This window comes from Pristiophorus japonicus, chromosome 11 (assembly GCF_044704955.1).
Source record: "Pristiophorus japonicus isolate sPriJap1 chromosome 11, sPriJap1.hap1, whole genome shotgun sequence".
Taxonomy (NCBI): Eukaryota; Metazoa; Chordata; class Chondrichthyes; family Pristiophoridae; genus Pristiophorus; species Pristiophorus japonicus.
This window is the reverse complement of record NC_091987.1, coordinates 140,218,055-140,235,711: the sequence shown is the minus strand read 5'-3', so window position 1 is coordinate 140,235,711 and position 17,657 is coordinate 140,218,055. Positions and strand designations below refer to the sequence as shown.

Below are 17,657 nucleotides of genomic sequence, written 5' to 3'. Positions count from 1 at the left end.
GTTGCTAGCTTGGTCGTCGTCTCCTGCCTGGAGCCTTTTTCAAACCGAGGGTGCTCGCAGGCCGGGGGCCGCACAGATTGCTGGGTCAGGCCACCATACTGCTCCTTCCACTCCCCGGTCTGCTCCGATGGTACTCGCAGGCTGGGGACCGCATAGACTGCTGGGCCAGGCCACCATACTGCTCCTTCCACTCCCCAGCCTGCTCCGATGGTGCTCGCAGGCCAGGGGCTCATGCAGACGTGCCCCTTGCTACTTGAACTGTTCGTTAGATATATTCAAAGGGGAGTTGGATGTGGCCCTTGCGGCTGGGGGGATCAGGAGGTGTGGAGAGAGGGCGGGAGTGGGGTGCTGAGGTTGCGTGGTCAGCCATGATCTTGTTGGGTGGCGATGCAGGCTCAAGGGGCCGAGTGGCCTGCTCCTGCACCTATTTTCTATGAGTTGGACATCTACCCGGGGCGAACCTTAACGGGAAGGGTGTGTGCGCCCCGGGCCGCTATTTTGTTTTGTCGGCCAACTTTTCTGTCAGCCCAACAACCTCATCTCAAGCCAAGCTGGACTGCGAAACTGGGCCTCGGAGCACAGTCCTACCTTCCTCTGGGACCACCAGTTATTTTCGTTAAAATAATTCCGGTGGGAGGCGTTCGCCCAAAGGCAGCCCCTGACCACAATTTACCTCCAATGACTCATCAATGCTTTTCCTCTCACTGCCCAGGCAATAAAGACAAAAATCTACCTCAGTGAGGCATTGTTAAGGAAATACAGATAAATTGTACATTTTAGAGCTCTCGGTGCAGAGCTTTGTGTAACGGGACCATGGGAATTCACCCATGGGGGTCAGCGCACTCAATTCATAGGGCAAACCTGATAATTCATTTTAATGGGTATAAAACCCATACAGCCAGTGAACTGAACATGCTGACTTTTACACTCAACTTTTCCAAAATGCATTCCCATTACACTAAGTTTTATGCCAGAAGAGCTGAATAATATAATTTACTTTATCTCCTGAATAGTCACTCATAGCTCGACAGGTCTGTGTGTGTGTGTGTGTGTGTCTGTGTGTATGCTGTTGACTTGAGGATACTCTTTTTAAATGAAAGAAGGACAACGTAACACAACCCTCAGGAACACAGACAGCACAAGTGAGGGAATTGATCAAGCTGCATTCCAGTCAGGTTTCTCAGCTGGTTCTGTCCTGCAGTTGTGGAGAGACAGCTGTTTTTTTTTCTTTTGATCAAAGAGGAACTCAAAGAAAATCTATCCCCAGTGGTAGAGGATAACTTGGATTCAATGGCAGTAAGATTACAGCCCATTTGGTAATTGGTCACCTGCCCCGAAGCTCGTAACTTTTGATTATTTATTGTGGCGAGACAATTTGTCGGAGAGTGTGAGCTGAGATTTAGTGCACAGTGGGAAAGAATTGCTGTCCAGTAGATGCTGTACTCAATGACCGAGTTCTTGTAAAGCGCAGATTGGGACACTTTACTACATTGGATCTTTTATGATGCCGTGCTTATTGAGATATTATACCGAATCAGTCCAACCCCATAGAATACGCGGTTTTATTGCATTGCCCTGGTTCTGCTGCTCCTCCAATGTCTGAGGGCTGCTGTGCAATGTCCCATGGTGTCATATTGCCTCTCACTGCATTTAACATCATAGAAGATACCCGCTCTTCCTTTACATTCTTAAATTGTACAACACCATCTCACGACTGACTGCTTCACCCAAGCTGCACATTGTCAGAATGATGCACCGATCGATACGGGTCTGACAGTGATTTGCCAGGATAGAGAATTTTAGCTGTGAGGAAAGATTGGACAGGCTGAAGTTGTTTTCTTTGGAACAGAGGAGGCTGAGGGGAGACCTAATTGAGGTGTATAAAATTAGGAGGAGCCAAGATAGAGTAGACAGGAAGGACCTATTTCCCTTAGCAGAGAGGTCAATCACCAGGGGGCATCGATTTAAAGTAATTGGTAGAAGGATTAGAGGGGAGTTGAGGAGAACTATTTTCTTTACAGAGAATGGTGATGGTCTGGAACTCACTGTGACCTCCAGGGCGACGAACCAAGAGCTGGAAAGTGGGATTAGGCTGGATAGCTTTCTTTTGGCCGGCACAGACACAATGGGCCAAATGGCCTCCTCCTGTGCTATAAATTTCTGTAATTCTATTCTCTGATTCCATGATTTCCCAAGATGCCCTTCCCCGAGAGCGACTCGCCCCCCAGAGTCAAGCCTTACACATTTGATCCCCCAGAGTCAAGCCTTGCACATCTGATCCCCAGGGTCAAGCCTTACACATCTGATCTCAGAGTTTTGGCCTCCCAATTAACATGTGGACGACACCAGTATACATCAGATTCAATCGTAGCATGTCAGTAACTCGCTACAGAAGGGCTCACTTGTGCAATGTTTATCATCTTCTCATTCTGGAAGCTTCTTCAGTTCTAGCTGAATCCTGAGACGTGCATAAGCTAAATTTGCAGAGACAATTTTAAATAGTTTAAGATCTTTGCCACACCCTGGGTGGCCTTTTCCATGGCTGTAATGGTACTGATGGTGGTTTCTTGCTTACCAATTGACATGTTGTACACTAACTGACGATGTACTCTATCTTTATCTAGACCTGGCCACCATAAGTAAGTGTGTTCAAAACGCTTGGTCAAGCACATTCCCAGGTGCTGGTCATGAAGATCTCCTAACAATTTGGAACTGAATTGATTTGGGATAACTACTCTTGCACATAATACAATCTTTATCCACTGATAATTCATTCCTACGAACAAAGTATGGATGAATATCTTTCTCTGATACCTGGTTTGGCCAGCCATTTGCTACGTAATCATACACCTTTGACATAACTGGGTCACGTTTGGTTGCTCTATCAATCTCTTCAGCTGTGAACATATGAAAAATAGAACACTTCTTCCCTATTGGGTGTAACTTGAGATGGGGAAGGCAACCTAGACGTAGCACCAGCATTACTGTGATCAGCCGATCGTCTGTACTCAATGTCATATGTATATGCTGCCAAAATCAAAGCCCATCTCTGCATTCAGGCTGCAGCTAAGGTTGGAACTGGGGACTTTGGATGGAGGATTGCTGTCAGGGGCTTATGGTCAGTAACGATGGTAAACTTATGACCATACAAGTATTTGTTGAACTTCTTGACCCCAAAAATCAATGCCAAAGTTTCCCTTTCGATCTGCGCATAATTCTGCTCACTGGCACTGAGAGTGCATGAAGCAAAATCAATTGGTCTCTCCTCCCCACTAACTAATACATGAGCGATCACTGCTCCAACTCATTATGGAGAGGCATTACATACGAGCTTGATCTCTTTAGATACGTCACAATGAACTAACATGGTACTCTCTACCAATTGGCTCTTACATTTCTTGAATGCTGTGTCGCATTCTTCTGAACACTTCCAATGGATCTGATTTTCCACAGCTTATTCAGTGGATGTAATACTGTAGACAAATTTGGTAGGAACTTAATAGTTCAAAAGACCCAAAAATGATTGAAGTTCAGTGACATTTCTTGGGAGTGGGTGCATTTCTGATTGCATCCATATTTCCTTTGGTTGGATGTAAACCATCCTTGGCTGCTCTGAATACCCTTTCAATACCTTGCAAAATCTGGTTCATCACCCCTTGGAATATGGCGGGGGCGAAAGACACTCTAAATGATAGCCGATTAAATTGATTTAGACTTAGATGAGTATTTATAGTCAAGCATGACTTGGACTCCTCATAGAAACAAAACATAGAAACATAGAAACTTACAGCGCAGAAGGAGGCCATTTCAGCCCACCGTGTCCACGCCGGCCGACAAAGAGCCGCACGGCCCTTGGTCAGCAGCCCTAGTTCAAGTTGTAAGTAGGCATTTGTGAGATCTAACTTTGAGAAGAAGATCTGTCAGCGTTGTGAACAAATCTTCTACATTTGGCAATGAATTGGGTAGATTACCCTCTATAATCTGGCTGACGGTTACTTTATAATCACCACACAACCTTACCTTACCATCAGACTTGTACAACAACAATGGATGTAGCCCAAATACTTAGATCTACCTTGGAGATAATGTTCTCAGTTTCTAGCCTTTTGAGTTCTTGCTCAACTTTCTCCCTGAGTGCGTGTAGTATGGGACGTGGCTTGCAGTAAACTGGTCTTATGTCCTTCTGCACTCTGACAGTTGCCTTGAACCCTTTGATCAGATCAGACTGCCTGTTTCATGGAACACCTTTAGCTACTGCTTGATGACATCATCTTTTGATGCAGATTTTGTTTCCACACGAAAAATCTCATTCCAATCCAGCTTCAGTGATCCCAACCAATTTCTACCTATCAAGGCAGGCTTGTCTCCTGCCACTGCTATAAGAGGCAAGCTCTAAAACTGATCCTTATATTTCACCAGTATGGTGATGTGTCCTACCACAGGGATTTGCTCTCCTGAGTAGCCTCGCAGCTCTATCTTCAACTTCTCCAGTGGAAAATCGCTCAACTTCTCGAGATATAGCGATTCTGGTACAACGCTCACGGATGCACCAGTGTCGATTCCCATGAGTATCTGTTTCCTGCAATATTTACTTGGATGACGATACATCGCAAATTGTTGTTAGATACCCTTGTGCTCCTGATGACGTGTATCGATTCTGAGATCCAAGGTGAGACAGTATAAGTGACACCCATGCTGATGTAGTAGATGGCAGTTGAAATAGCGATCAGGGGGCCAATCCTTCGATGTTCTAATACTGAGTAACAATGTGGTGAGGGTGGCTTCCCAGGTTGCAGAAATGACCTGCAAATCCCAGAAACTTAAATCTGTGCAAAGAATGGAGCCATCAACAGCCTTTCCCTTAGGCAGCTAATGAGCTGTAAGGTGTGTATATGTATGTGCTATTCCCAACTGTCCATTAATGCCCTCGCACAACGGCTGCCGAACTTCCGCCTGCCCTTCACAGGCGAGGTTCCCGAGCCGCCTGCTTCCCGTGCTCATGCCGGTAAATTCAGAAGCTGCAGTTAAAAAGCCTGTTCAGGTTCTGATAACAAGCATTTAATGAGTTGAAGTAGGTTGCCCCCCTCTCCTGATCGGGTCCGTGGTGCGCCCACAAACACGCCCGACTTAAAGGCGCGAGGAGGCGGGATGACAGCGGGTTCCTGACGCGCTGCCTATTTTCACCAATTTTACACCCGCTCGTACGGCAACGGGAACATTCCGGCCAAGGTGTTGCTGTTGGAAATGCAAACTCGCTTTAATGGCACATTCCTGCATTAAACATCCTCGGGCTGGGCCGCTGGAAATCAGGCTCTGAAAGTGGGCCATTGTGTCAGTCAACCAGGTGGGAATCCCGCCCATGAGATTATAGTGCGGCCCCAGAGTTAAAATACACATTGCAACACTGACTACTTCAAAAAGTATGTCTTTACTTACTTCCTTCCTTTCTTGTACGCAGACTAGTTTTATCTCAGAGAAACCTTTGCAGCCTGAAATTCCCATTTGTGATGCACGCCCCTGTGAGTATACTCACAGATTTGTAGAGCTGTTAAATTGTGAGTGGCTTAGGCAGTCACGTGATGTTCACAAGACTCAATAAAATCCCAGCCAGTTGGATTCAGGGGATCCACGATGAGGCATGCAGTTCTTAGCCTAGTGGATGAACTGGTAATGTGTCGTGTGATTGTTAAACCTTTGTTAGTAAACCAACTAGTTCTCAATAGCAATGTGTTGCTATGAATTCTTAAGCAAAGAAACCATGAAACAAATACATTACACTGCTGTGTGGTGATAGCTCACCAACAGGTGAGGGATTACTCTGCAATGACAGGCTCTGTGATTGGACTCTCCCTCGACGGGAGCTCAAGTCGGAGACGGGGCTACAATAATAGTGTGAATTCTGCACCAAACTGTTTACAGGCCCTACTCTCTGTACACAAGGGAAGGCAACAGAATGAAAAGACATTCTACATTTTGACTACTTTGGTTTGAATATATTCCTCTTTCCCACACAGGTCACTGTGTGTGAATATATCCTGTAATCTGTTTCCAAAACCATGTCAAATGAACGAACATCTATGCTAACAGTCTGTTTTACAAATTGCAGTTTCTCATTAAATTGGCCAACATCCGCCCTCACTGTAATTACACCTTGTATTACTAATTATTTGGACATTCACATCATTAGATAAAGCTGCAATGGCACAGCAGAGTTTTAAATGTACTGAGTTCCCCAGGTAACCCATCAGGGGATTGTGAATTCCAGGGCAAAACCCTCCTGTGAGCTGGTATTATCATTCAGGGCAGGTGCTGATTCTCAGACACTCCCTCTCACTACACTGCACAGTACTTTTACTTCACTGAAAACTGCAGTACAAATAAAATCTTTATTCAACCCCCAGAACCTTTCGATGTTCCATGTCAGACCTTCTGCTGTGGAGTTGATGGCATGTCAGGCAATAACAGAAAAAGAATGACATTTTACAGCCAATGAAGTATTTTCGGAGTGCAGTCACTGTTGTAATGAGTGAATCGCAGCAGCCAATTTGTGCACAGCAAGCTCCCACAAACAGCAGTGTAATAATGACCAGAGAATCTGTTTTTGTTATGTTGATTGAGGGATAAATATTGGCCAGGACACCGGGGGTAACTCCCATGCTGTTCTTCAATATAGTACCATGGGATCTTTTACGTCCACATGAGAGAGTAGACGGGGCCTCGGTTTAACGTCTCATCCAAAAGACGGCACCTCCGACACTGCAGCACTCCCTCAGCACTACACTGGAGTGCCAGCCTAGATTTTTTTTTGTGCTCAAGTCCCTGGAGTGCTACCCACTGAGCCACAGCTGACCTTTGTGGCTTTGAGTCCCATATGCATTCCATCGAGTGCCCTTTACACCTGTGGGAAGCCTGCCAGTCTGGGGAATAGGATTGCTCGCTCACTCTCTGTTTCTCGGATTGCCCTGGGAAGGATATGAACTGATGGGACAGCGGTCACCTCCATTATGTATTGCTGAGCTGTGACCTGACTAATCGGGCAAAGGTCACCAGGTGCTGCCTGGAAGGATCCAGCTGCAAAGAATTCAAGGCAGTGTTCCCTTGACTGGTGCAGACAGTACCGTTCTCCTGGTGGAAGTCAGCTGCACATATCTCTTCAACTGCCTCCGTGTAAACAATAAATGATGGATGTTCTTTAATGTGTTCTGAAGGCCTCTTCCCATTAAAAAGTACATTCCATACCATTTTATTACCATGAGCTTCGCTGCACAAAAGCAATGATGAACATCATTTTAAACTGTTTTTAATCATTTTAAAATAAATGCTGGCACAGGCACTGTTCTGTAAAAGTTCAGACTAAATGATTCAATTTGATGTTCTAATATCTCAAACTACTGCCTGAAGAGACATTGGGGCTGATTGTAACCCTGCCCGCTCTGGCCTGCACCTACCCCGGGCCGAAAGGCCCCCGCACTGACCTGCACCTATTCCGGCTGAAAGGACCCAACCCCCGCCCCGCCGTGCCATGTCTTCAGCTCCATTGAAACAATGGTAACTTCTCTCCACTGATTTTCTCTTCTCTGTGCCGATTTCCTTAAGTGTAGGGAAGGTTTTGCAGAAGAGTGCAGTGCGCCGTTTTAGAATAAAATCATACTTGACCAAACTCACTTAAATGGCCAGAAATGACGCATCTGGCAGATTCCGCCCCCAGTCACATAAAAAAGTTGGGAACTAAAAAAGTCGTACGGAGTTACTTTAGAATGGCGCAGAAACTTTGGGGAAACTTGCAGATTTTAGTCTGCTCAAAAAAAATAATTGTAGGCTAAACAAACCGCGCAAAATGGTGGCAAAAGTTCAGCCCATTACCTCAACAATTAGCTGGACTTGAGCTTGAACAAGAATACCTCCCATTCACTTTATCACGGCTTTACCTTGACTGAGCTGTCAATCAAATCATTCAGCTGGAGACAGGGGCCCAAGACTCTCCGACAGAGGTACTATCACTTGCCTTTCACAGATGTGTCCTTGGAGGAGTTAATCCCTAGGAGGACAGCTGAGAGATTTATGGGCCTTGCTCAAAGAAAGCTTGTAGATGAAGCTCAGTCCTGAGCCCCACATCTGAGGAAGGAAATGTTGGCTTTGGAGGGAGTGCAGCGTGGATTTACCGGAATGATACCAGGGTGCCAAGGGTTAAATTACGAGGAGAGATTACACAAACTAGGACTGTATTCCCTGGGATTTAGAAGGTTAAGAGGTGATTCGATCGAAGTTTTCAGGATTTTAAGGGGAACAGATAGGACAGATCGAGAGAAGCTATTTCCGATGGTTGGGGATTCTCGGACTCGAGATTAGTGCCAGACCTTTCGGGAGTGAAGTTAGGAAACACTTCTACACACAAAGGGCAGTAGAAGTCTGGAACTCTTTTCCACAAACGGCAGTTGTTGCTGGGCCAGTTATTCATTTTAAATCTGAGATTGATGGATTTTTGTTCACCAAAGGTTTAAAGGGATACGGGACAAGGCGGGTATATGGAGTTAGGTCGCAGATCAGCCATGATGTCACTGAATGGTAGAACAGGCTCGAGGGGCTGAATGGCCTACTCCTGGTCCTGTGTGTACCTATGATTATCAGCTTTTAATTCCCACTGAACATTGAAACCCACTTTACAGGCAAAGGCTACACATGAATATAAAGAATGAAGCGTCAGCTGACAGTCTCAGTATTGGACTCCTGGAGTGGGGAAGTGTGACTGGACATATACTGTCAGCATCCTTGGCCAAGAACGGGGGAGCCGCTAATACCTTTCATTTGCCCTACTTTAGCTGTGGCTGCCCAAGCACGTGCATTGAAGGAGGAGAATGACAGTCTGAGGTGGCAGCTGGATGCCTACAGAAACGAAGCGGAGCTGCTTAAACAGGACCAGGGAAAGTTGTACCGCACCGACGGAGACCACACCAATGATCAGCAGCTCCACTTTCAACAGCAGGCAATGCAGGGCCTGCAGCAAGTAAGTGGGCCCACAGCAAAAACTCAGGGGCGGACTTTCGGCTTTGCTGATTTCGGGGCGGTAATGGCGGCGGGGCGGTAAAGTTAGCGCCCGGGAAGAGTTTGCGCCTCAATCAGCAAAATTGGGCAGCTGGGCCCTGAGTGTGGGGCAGGGCGGTAAGGGAGGCGTTACACACCTCTCTGAGGGCGCTAGGCCGGCTTAGCATGTGAAAATCCCGAGCTAAACACCTGGCCCGGGAGTGCTCTGAGAGAGGCCTGTGGGGGGGGAAACCTGAAAAAAACCCACCAAAAACATTCCCAATACATAGCTCACGCCACCACAACATAAATCGCAATAAAAAAGATCATACTTACCTGAGGTGGACATTACTTACCTCACTGCAGCCGCTACAGGTCAGACTGCCCGATTTCCCAGGCGGTTCCAGCAGGGGGCACTGCAGGGCGGACAGGTCGGGCGGGACACAAAAAACGAGCCGGTGTTGCAACCAGGGGCATTGCACACTGGCTCAACCCTTCCGGGCGGTACTGCTCCGTGCCCCCAAAACCGGCCCCATAAACCCCCGCAGGGCACTGGAAGCTGACCACCCGCCCAGAAGTGCTCACCACCGCCATTGCTGCCTCTCCGGGGTGAAAACAGAGGCAGAGAGCACTGGAAAATCCAGCCCTCAGTGTTTTAACGTATTCCACCGAGGAAGGGGAACAATAACTTCACAAGCATCAAAGGGTGGGTGGTGTACAGAACCCTCACCCGTGAGATAAATTCAGGGGCTATCGATAACCCCCGTTACACCACAATATCACAGTAACTGTAGCACAGCTGCATTACCTGAAACATTGACTCTGTTTCTCTCCCCACAGATACTGCCTGACCCGCTGAGTATTTCCAGCAATTTGTTTATATTTCAGATTTCCAGAATCTGCAGAGTTTTGCTTTTATCACACGTGTATGGGTCAGCTTAGTTACAACAAATACCTGTATGGCAATGTGTATAACTTTATAATAACTAATAACCTGTCTATCTGGGCCGGGGAATCCCTGGGCACAAGCACCAGCTCAGGTACCTCGAGCCCCGGGATTCAGACAGTCGGGGCAGCAGGTGATGGGCAGAGCCTGAGTGAGCAGGGACCAGGGGATGGTGGCAGAGGAGGAGCCTGCCTCCTGCTGGCCGGAAGACCAGCTCACACCCTCTCCAGCTGCAGCCCTCCCTCCCGGAGCCTGCATGTAAAAGGAAGGTGTGAGCTGAGCAAGCAGCCAGACGATGTGGGAGCAGCTGTGTGTGGAGGTGTCCACCACTTGCACATGTGTGGAGCAGGCAGCATCTGTAATAATCTTAGACCCTGGCAGGGCTGTTTTGTGAGGCACCCCCTGTAAGGTATGCCCCTGTGAGAATGCTCACAAGTTTGTAGAGCTATTGCATTGTGAGTTGAGTAGCCAGTCATGTGATGTTCACAAGACTCAATAAAACCCCAGCCAGTTGGGTTTATGGGATCCATGATGACGCATGTGGTTGTGAACCTAGTGAATGAACTGGTAATGTGTAGTGTGATTGTTAAACCTTTGTTAATGAACCAATTGTTCTGAATAGCAATGTGTTGCTATGAATGCTTTAGCAAAGAACCCATGAAGCAAATACATTGCACCCCCGATCTATTCAGTGGTCTGAAGGTCTGCATTAGGTACCTGTAGTGTGTGTGCTAACCATCCTGGGCCTTGTTTCACCTTCACCCTGCTGCTGTTTGTGGTGGTCTCAATTGTCTCACAAGCCAGAGCTGAAGCCCGATCATCTCACTCTCCTCAAAGTCATCCTTGCTATCTGCCTCCTCCTTCAAATAGCCCGGGTGCAGAGGATTGTCTAAAAATGAAGGCATCATGAATGCTGTCCAGGGGAAGCAGGCACTGACCTGCATGATCCTGTGTTGCTGCTCACTGACCACCTGGATATGGATGGAGCAGAACCCGATCCAGCTTATGGAGGCAAGGGGATTGGGTTCAGGGCCCAGACGGCCCATCAATGCCCATCTCCACTTTGGGGATCACCCATTGTACACAGGTTACGTAACTCAAAACCGAGACACTTTCTCAAGCTGTTGGTAAAATATTTCCATGTTTCTGACCACAGTCACTTCATGATTTCTATTAATGTTAATGACAGCAACTCTTCGCAAACTGAACACTGAGCTTGTAAAAATATCACTGCTTATAAATATCTGGGCTATACTGATAATTCAGTGTGTCCAACGAGACAATTACAGAGGTGTTGTTTGAGTAGAATCATCATTTGGCATTTAGCTGAGGTTTGTCCATACAGAATCTCCGTGTGGAAGTAGCGACGGTCCCAGTACTGGGTGTTGGGGCTCACTCTATATTGGAAGAGTTTATGATTTGGATTAAAACTTTTATGCATTTCAGTATTGCCTTTAATGAGGAACTTTCATATTTTACTCCCCGTTTTATAAAATGGGTGATAAGGGCCAATGCTGAGATTGGGCTTGGCCTGGGGAGGGTAAACTGGTGGAATTGCTTCTGTCGGCCCTTACACCACACGCCTGGTCTTCACTTCTCCTGCAGTCAGTGGAACTGAATATTGGCCGTGTGGTGTGACCGGCGCCCAATGCGTTACCACCTGTTTACCGTCCCCTGGCCAAGTCCAACGTCAGCAATGGCCGTTGTGAACATTTCTGAGTGGGGAGTGAAATATGGAAGTTAATGTCCAATTTCGCCTGAAGTGTGTAATCATTGTACAGCAGTCACTTGGCCCTGTGGCTAATAACAATGTTGTTTCAAAACAGCAACTGCTCGCACTGCAGGAGGAATACAGAAAGAAGGAATTGGAACTGGAGAAAATGAGGGAGGAAAAATCACAAGTACAAGCTTTACTTGCAGCTCTTAAAGAAAAGGTAAATTGTTCGATCACCATCATTGCACCTTTAAAGGGTTAACGGGCAAAGCGCCATCCTTGACAGCCACACTGAAGCAAGTCGCGACAATTGAAGGATAACGAGACGTGTCTCACTGAACGTATGCACCACTGCCTGGTGTATAACACTGGCTCGTCAATCTCAACTAAAGTTATAGAGGGTGTAATAGTGTACATTAGTTTTCATTTGTTTTATTCATTCATGGGATGTGGGCATCGCTGGTAAGGACAGCATTTATTGCCCATCCCTAATTGCCCTTGAGAAGGTGGTGGTGAGCTGCCTTCTTGAACTGCTGCAGTCCATGTGATGATGGTACTCCCACAGTGCTGTTAGGGAGGGAGTTCCAGGATTTTGACCCAGGGACGATGAAGGAATGACGATATACTTCCCAAGTCAGGATGGTGTGTGACTCAGTGGGGAAGTTGCAGGTGATGGTGTCCCCATATGCTTGCTGTCATAATATAAGAACATAAGAAATAGGAACAGGAGTAGGCCATTTGGCCCCTCAAACCTGCTCCGCCATTCAATAAGATCATGGCTGATCTGATCATGGACTCAGCTCCACTTCCCTGCCCACTCCCCATAGCCCTTTATTCCCTTATCGCTCAAAAATCTGTCTATCTCCGCCTTAAATATATTCAATGACCCAGCCTCCACAGTTCTCTGGGGCAGAGAATTCCACAGATTTACATCCCTCTGAGAGAAAAAATTTCTCTTCATCTCAGTTTTAAATGGGTGGCCCCTTATTCTAAGACTATGTCCCCTAGTTCTAATTTCCCCTATGAGTGGAGATACCCTCTCTGCATCCACCTTGTCGAGCCCCCTCATTATCTTATAAGTTTCAATAAGATCACCTCTCATTCTTCTGAACTCCAATGTGTATTTGCCCAACCTACTCAACCTATCTTCCTAAGTCACCCCCTCATCTCAGGAATCAGCCTAGTGAACCTTCTCTAAACATCTTCCAATGTAAATATATCCTTTCTTAAATACGGAGACCGAAACTATATACAGTACTCCAGGTGTGGCCTAACCAATAACCTGTACAGTTGTAGCAGGACTTCTCTGCTTTTATACTCTATCCTCCTTGTAATAAAGGCCAATGTTCCATTTGCCTTCCTCATTACTTGCTGTACCTGCACACTAACATTTTGTGTTTCATGCACAAGGACCCCCAGGTCTCTCTGTACTGCAGCACTTTTACATTTCTCCCCATTTAAATTAGAATTTTCTTTTCTATTATTTCCCATGTTATACTTCATTTACCAAATTTTTGCCCACTCACTTTGCCTGTCTATATACCTTTGCATCCTCACAATTTGCTTTCCCACCCATCTTTGTATCATCAGCAAACTTGGCTACATTACATTCGGTCCCTTCATCCAAGTCATTAATATAGATTGTAAATAGTTGAGGACCCAGCACTGATCCCTGCGGCATCCCACTAGTCACTGTGTGGCAACTGGAAAATGACCCATTTATTCCGACTCTCTGTTTTCTGTAAGTTAACCAATCCTCTATCCATGCTAATATATTACCCCCAACCCCATGAGCTTTTATCTTGTGCAGTAACCTCTTATGTGGCACCTTATCAAATGCCTTCTGAAAATCCAAATACACCACATCCACTGATCCCCCTTATCCACCCTGCTCGTTACATCCTCAAAGAACTCCAGCAAATTTGTCGATCATGATTTCCCTTCTCGGTGGTAGTGGTCACGGGGTTGGGAGGTGTTGTCGAAGAAGCCTTGGCGAGTTGATGCAGTGCATTTTATAGATTGTACATATTGTAGACACTGTGTGCCAATGATGGAGGGAGTGAATGTTGAAGGTGGTGGATAGGGTGCTAATCAAGCGAGCTGCTTTTTCCTCGATGGTGTCGAGCTTCTTGAGTGTTGCTGGAGCTGCACTCATCCAGGGAAATAGAGAGTATTCCATCACACTCCTCACTTGTGCCTTGCAGATGGTGGAATGACTTTGGGCAGTCAGGAGGTGAAACACCACAGAATACCCAGTCTCTGACCTGCCCTTGTAGCCACAGTGTTTATGTTACTGGTCATGTTAAGTTTCTGGACAATGGTGACCGCCAGGCAATGTTCCCGCTAAGTCACGCAGCAGTCTTCATGTCTCCCGCAGGCCGCTCATCGGCTGTTATAGAGAAGGAAACGTACATGCTAAAATTTGAATGGGACGTGCAGCCAGTTAGAAATATGGAAACATAGAAATTTACAGCGCAGATGGAGGCCATTTCGGCCCATCGTGCCCGTGCCGGCCGACAAAGAGCCACACGGCCCTTGGTCAACAGCCCTGAAGGTTACATATAAACCTACGAACAATGGCAGAAAGTTAAAGAGCACCCAGCCCAGCCAGTTGCCCCACACAACTGCGACACCCCTTATACTGAAACATTCTACCCTCCACCCCAACAGAGCCATGTGATCTCCTGGGAGAGGCAAAAACCAGATAAAAACCCAGGCCAATTGGGGGAAAAACAAATCTGGGAAAATTCCTCTCCGACCCATCCAGGCGATCGAAACTAGTCCAGGAGATCGCCTTTGCCGTATTTGACTCCCTGCAGTACTTACCATTATACCTGCGCCAGCCAACAAGAGGTTAGCCAGTTTAATCCCACTTACCAGTTTTAGGTCCTTAACCCTGCAGGTTACGGCACTTTAAGTGCCCATCCAAGCACCTTTTAAATGTGGTGAGGGTTTCTGCATCCACCACCCTTCCAGGCAGTGAGTTCCAGATCCTCTGCATGAAGAAGCCCCCTCTCAAATCCCCTCTGAACCTTCCACCAACCACCTTAAAACTATGCCACCTTGTAATTGACCCCTCCACCAATGGAATTAGGCCCTTGCTATCCAATATATCCAGGCCCCTCAAAATTTTGTACACCTCAATGAGGTCTCTTCTCAACCTCCTCTGTTTCACTGAGAACAAATCCAGCCTATCCAATCTGTCCTCATAGTCAAAATTCTCCATTCCAGGCAGCACCCTAGTAAATCCCCTCTGCACCCTGTCGAGTGCAATCACGTCCTTCCTATAATATGGTGACCAGAACTGCACGCAGTACTCCAGCTGTGGCCGAACCAGTGTTTTGTACAATTTAAGCATAACCTCCCTGCTCTTGTATTCTGTGCCTCGGCCAATAAATGCAAGCATTCCGTATGCCTTCTTAACCACCTTATCCACCTGGCCTGCTACTTTCAGGGATCTGTGGACAAGCACTCCAAGGTCCCTTTGTTCATCTACACTATTAAGTGGCCTACCGCTTAATGTGAATACCCTTTCCTTATTAGCCCTTCCAAAATGCATTAACTCACACTTCTCCGAATTAAATTCCATTTGCCACTGCTCTGCCCACCTGACCAGTAGATTGATATCCTCCTGCAGCCGATGACATTCCTCTTCATTACCAACCACACAGCCAATTTTAGTGTCATCTGCAAACTTCTTAATCATACTCCCTATATTCAAATCTAGCAGCTGAAGCTGGTTGGGTTTAGGACACTGCACTGAGGAACTCCTGCAGCTCCTGGGACTGAGATGATTGGCCTCCAACAACTACAACTATCTTCCTTTGTGCTAGGTATGACTCCAGCCAGTGGAGAGTCTTACCCCTGATTCCCATTTACTTCAATTTTACTGAGGCTCCTTGATACCACACGCTGTCAAACGCCGGGAGCTGAGTGGTCCTGGCAGAACCCAAATGAAGCAATGGTGAGCAGATTGTTGCTGAGTGAGTGCCGCTTAATAGCACTGTCGACGACACTTTCCATCAGTTTGTTGATGGTTGAGAGCAGACTGATGGGGCAGTAATTGGCTGGATTGGATTTGTCCTGCTTTTTGTGGACAGGGCGTACCTGGGCAATTTTTAACTTTGTCAGGTAGATGCCAGTGTTGTAGCTGTACCAGAACAGCTTGGCTAGAGACGTGGCTAGTTCTGGAGATCAAGGGGCTGAAATTGCCCCCCAGCCAAAGCGGGGCCCACCTACAGATGCAAATTATTTTTCTCCACGGCAATCCATGGGGCTGAGAGTCGAGCGAAATTGAGGTCTTAAAAGTTGTTTTCTCTGGGCGATGTTTGGGGTGGCTGAGGGGCAGAAGTTGTTCGAGAGTGGAGAGTTAGGCGGGCGGTCAGCGCGGTGAAGCTTATGATGTCAGCGTGATGCCGACGTGCCACTTGGCGCTGACACGTCGCAATGTCCCTCCCCTTCAGTTAAAGGCCAGTGGCCCGGTACCCATGAAGGGGTGTTGGGCTGCCTGTTGGCGGCCCTGTCGAACCCGTGGCCGCCATTGTCGGTCTGACTTCGGAGTCGGCCGTGTATTAAAATAAAATGGTGGCCACGGCAGTACGCCTTTGCCTTTAAGAGCAGACGTGCCGCCCAGCCACAAATAGCTTCCCGACGGAGAAAGCGGTCGGGGCACCAAGCGGCGGCCGATCTGCTCTCGCGGGACAATTTCCCAATGGGATGGAAAGGTAGTCGCTGCCGGTCGGTACGGGGTTGTCACATGCCCAACAGGGCGGGGACACGGGCGGGGTGACAGTGTGTACCGCCACAAAGATAAAGGAAAGCAATTTCTCAAATGTCGGCACCTCCACTCCGACTGAGCAGTAGGTGCTTACCGGCCTGTTACATGGCTCTTTGAGGCAGTAACGGCTCTTAACCAAAGGGGCAATTTCGGCCCCCAAGTCTTCAGCACTATAGGAATGTTAACAAACACTTTACCTTCCAAAAACAACCCAACGTCCCGGTTTGTTGCTATATGCCAGTCGGACAATGCCAAGTCTGCCAAAGGAATCTTAATAGTTGCACTTCTGGGTCATGTTAGATGGTTCCATGTTTAACTCGTGGTGACAGGTAACCATAGGTGTTAACTATTTAACCAGTGGTGTCAGGTGAGATTTTGTGTTTCAATATTTAACTAGTGGTGTCAGTTGACGTTAGGCAGTTTAATATTTAACTAGTGGTGTCAGGTGACGTTAGGCAGTTTAATATTTAACTAGTGGTGTCAGTTGACGTTAGGCAGTTTAATATTTAACTAGTGGTGTCAGTTGACGTTAGGCAGTTTAATATTTAACTAGTGGTGTCAGGTGACGTTAGGCAGTTTAATATTTAACTAGTGGTGTCAGTTGACGTTAGGCAGTTTAATATTTAACTAGTGGTGTCAGGTGACCTTGGACGGTTTAATATTGAACTAGTGGTGTCAGGTGACGTTAGGCAGTTTAATATTTAACTAGTGGTGTCAGTTGACGTTAGGCAGTTTAATATTTAACTAGTGGTGTCAGGTGACGTTAGGCAGTTTAATATTTAACTAGTGGTGTCAGTTGACGTTAGGCAGTTTAATATTTAACTAGTGGTGTCAGGTGACCTTGGACGGTTTAATATTTAACTAGTGGTGTCAGGTGACGTTAGGCAGTTTAATATTTAACTAGTGGTGTCAGGTGACCTTGGACGGTTTAATATTTAACTAGTGGTGTCAGGTGACGTTAGGCAGTTTAATATTTAACTCGTGGTGTCAGGTGGCCTTGGGCGGTTTAATATTTAACTAGTGGTGTCAGGTGACCTTGGACGGTTTAATATTTAACTAGTGGTGTCAGGTGGCCTTGGGCGGTTTAATATTTAACTAGTGGTGTCAGGTGACCTTGGACGGTTTAATATTTAACTAGTGGTGTCAGATGACCTTGGGCAGTTTAATATTTAACTCGTGGTGTCAGGTGGCCTTGGGCG

General features: G+C 46.8%; 1 protein-coding gene across 1 annotated transcript in view; it reads left to right on the top strand.

Moving 5' to 3' along the window:
• Positions 1 to 17,657, top strand: part of LOC139275858 (ecto-NOX disulfide-thiol exchanger 1-like) — a 287,201-nt gene that overhangs the window by 218,302 nt on the left and 51,242 nt on the right. Inside the window, exons 11-12 of the mRNA XM_070893066.1 lie at positions 8,820 to 9,004; positions 11,794 to 11,901. Of these exons, the coding sequence (XP_070749167.1) occupies positions 8,820 to 9,004; positions 11,794 to 11,901 (293 nt within the window). The remainder of the gene's footprint in view (positions 1 to 8,819; positions 9,005 to 11,793; positions 11,902 to 17,657) is intronic.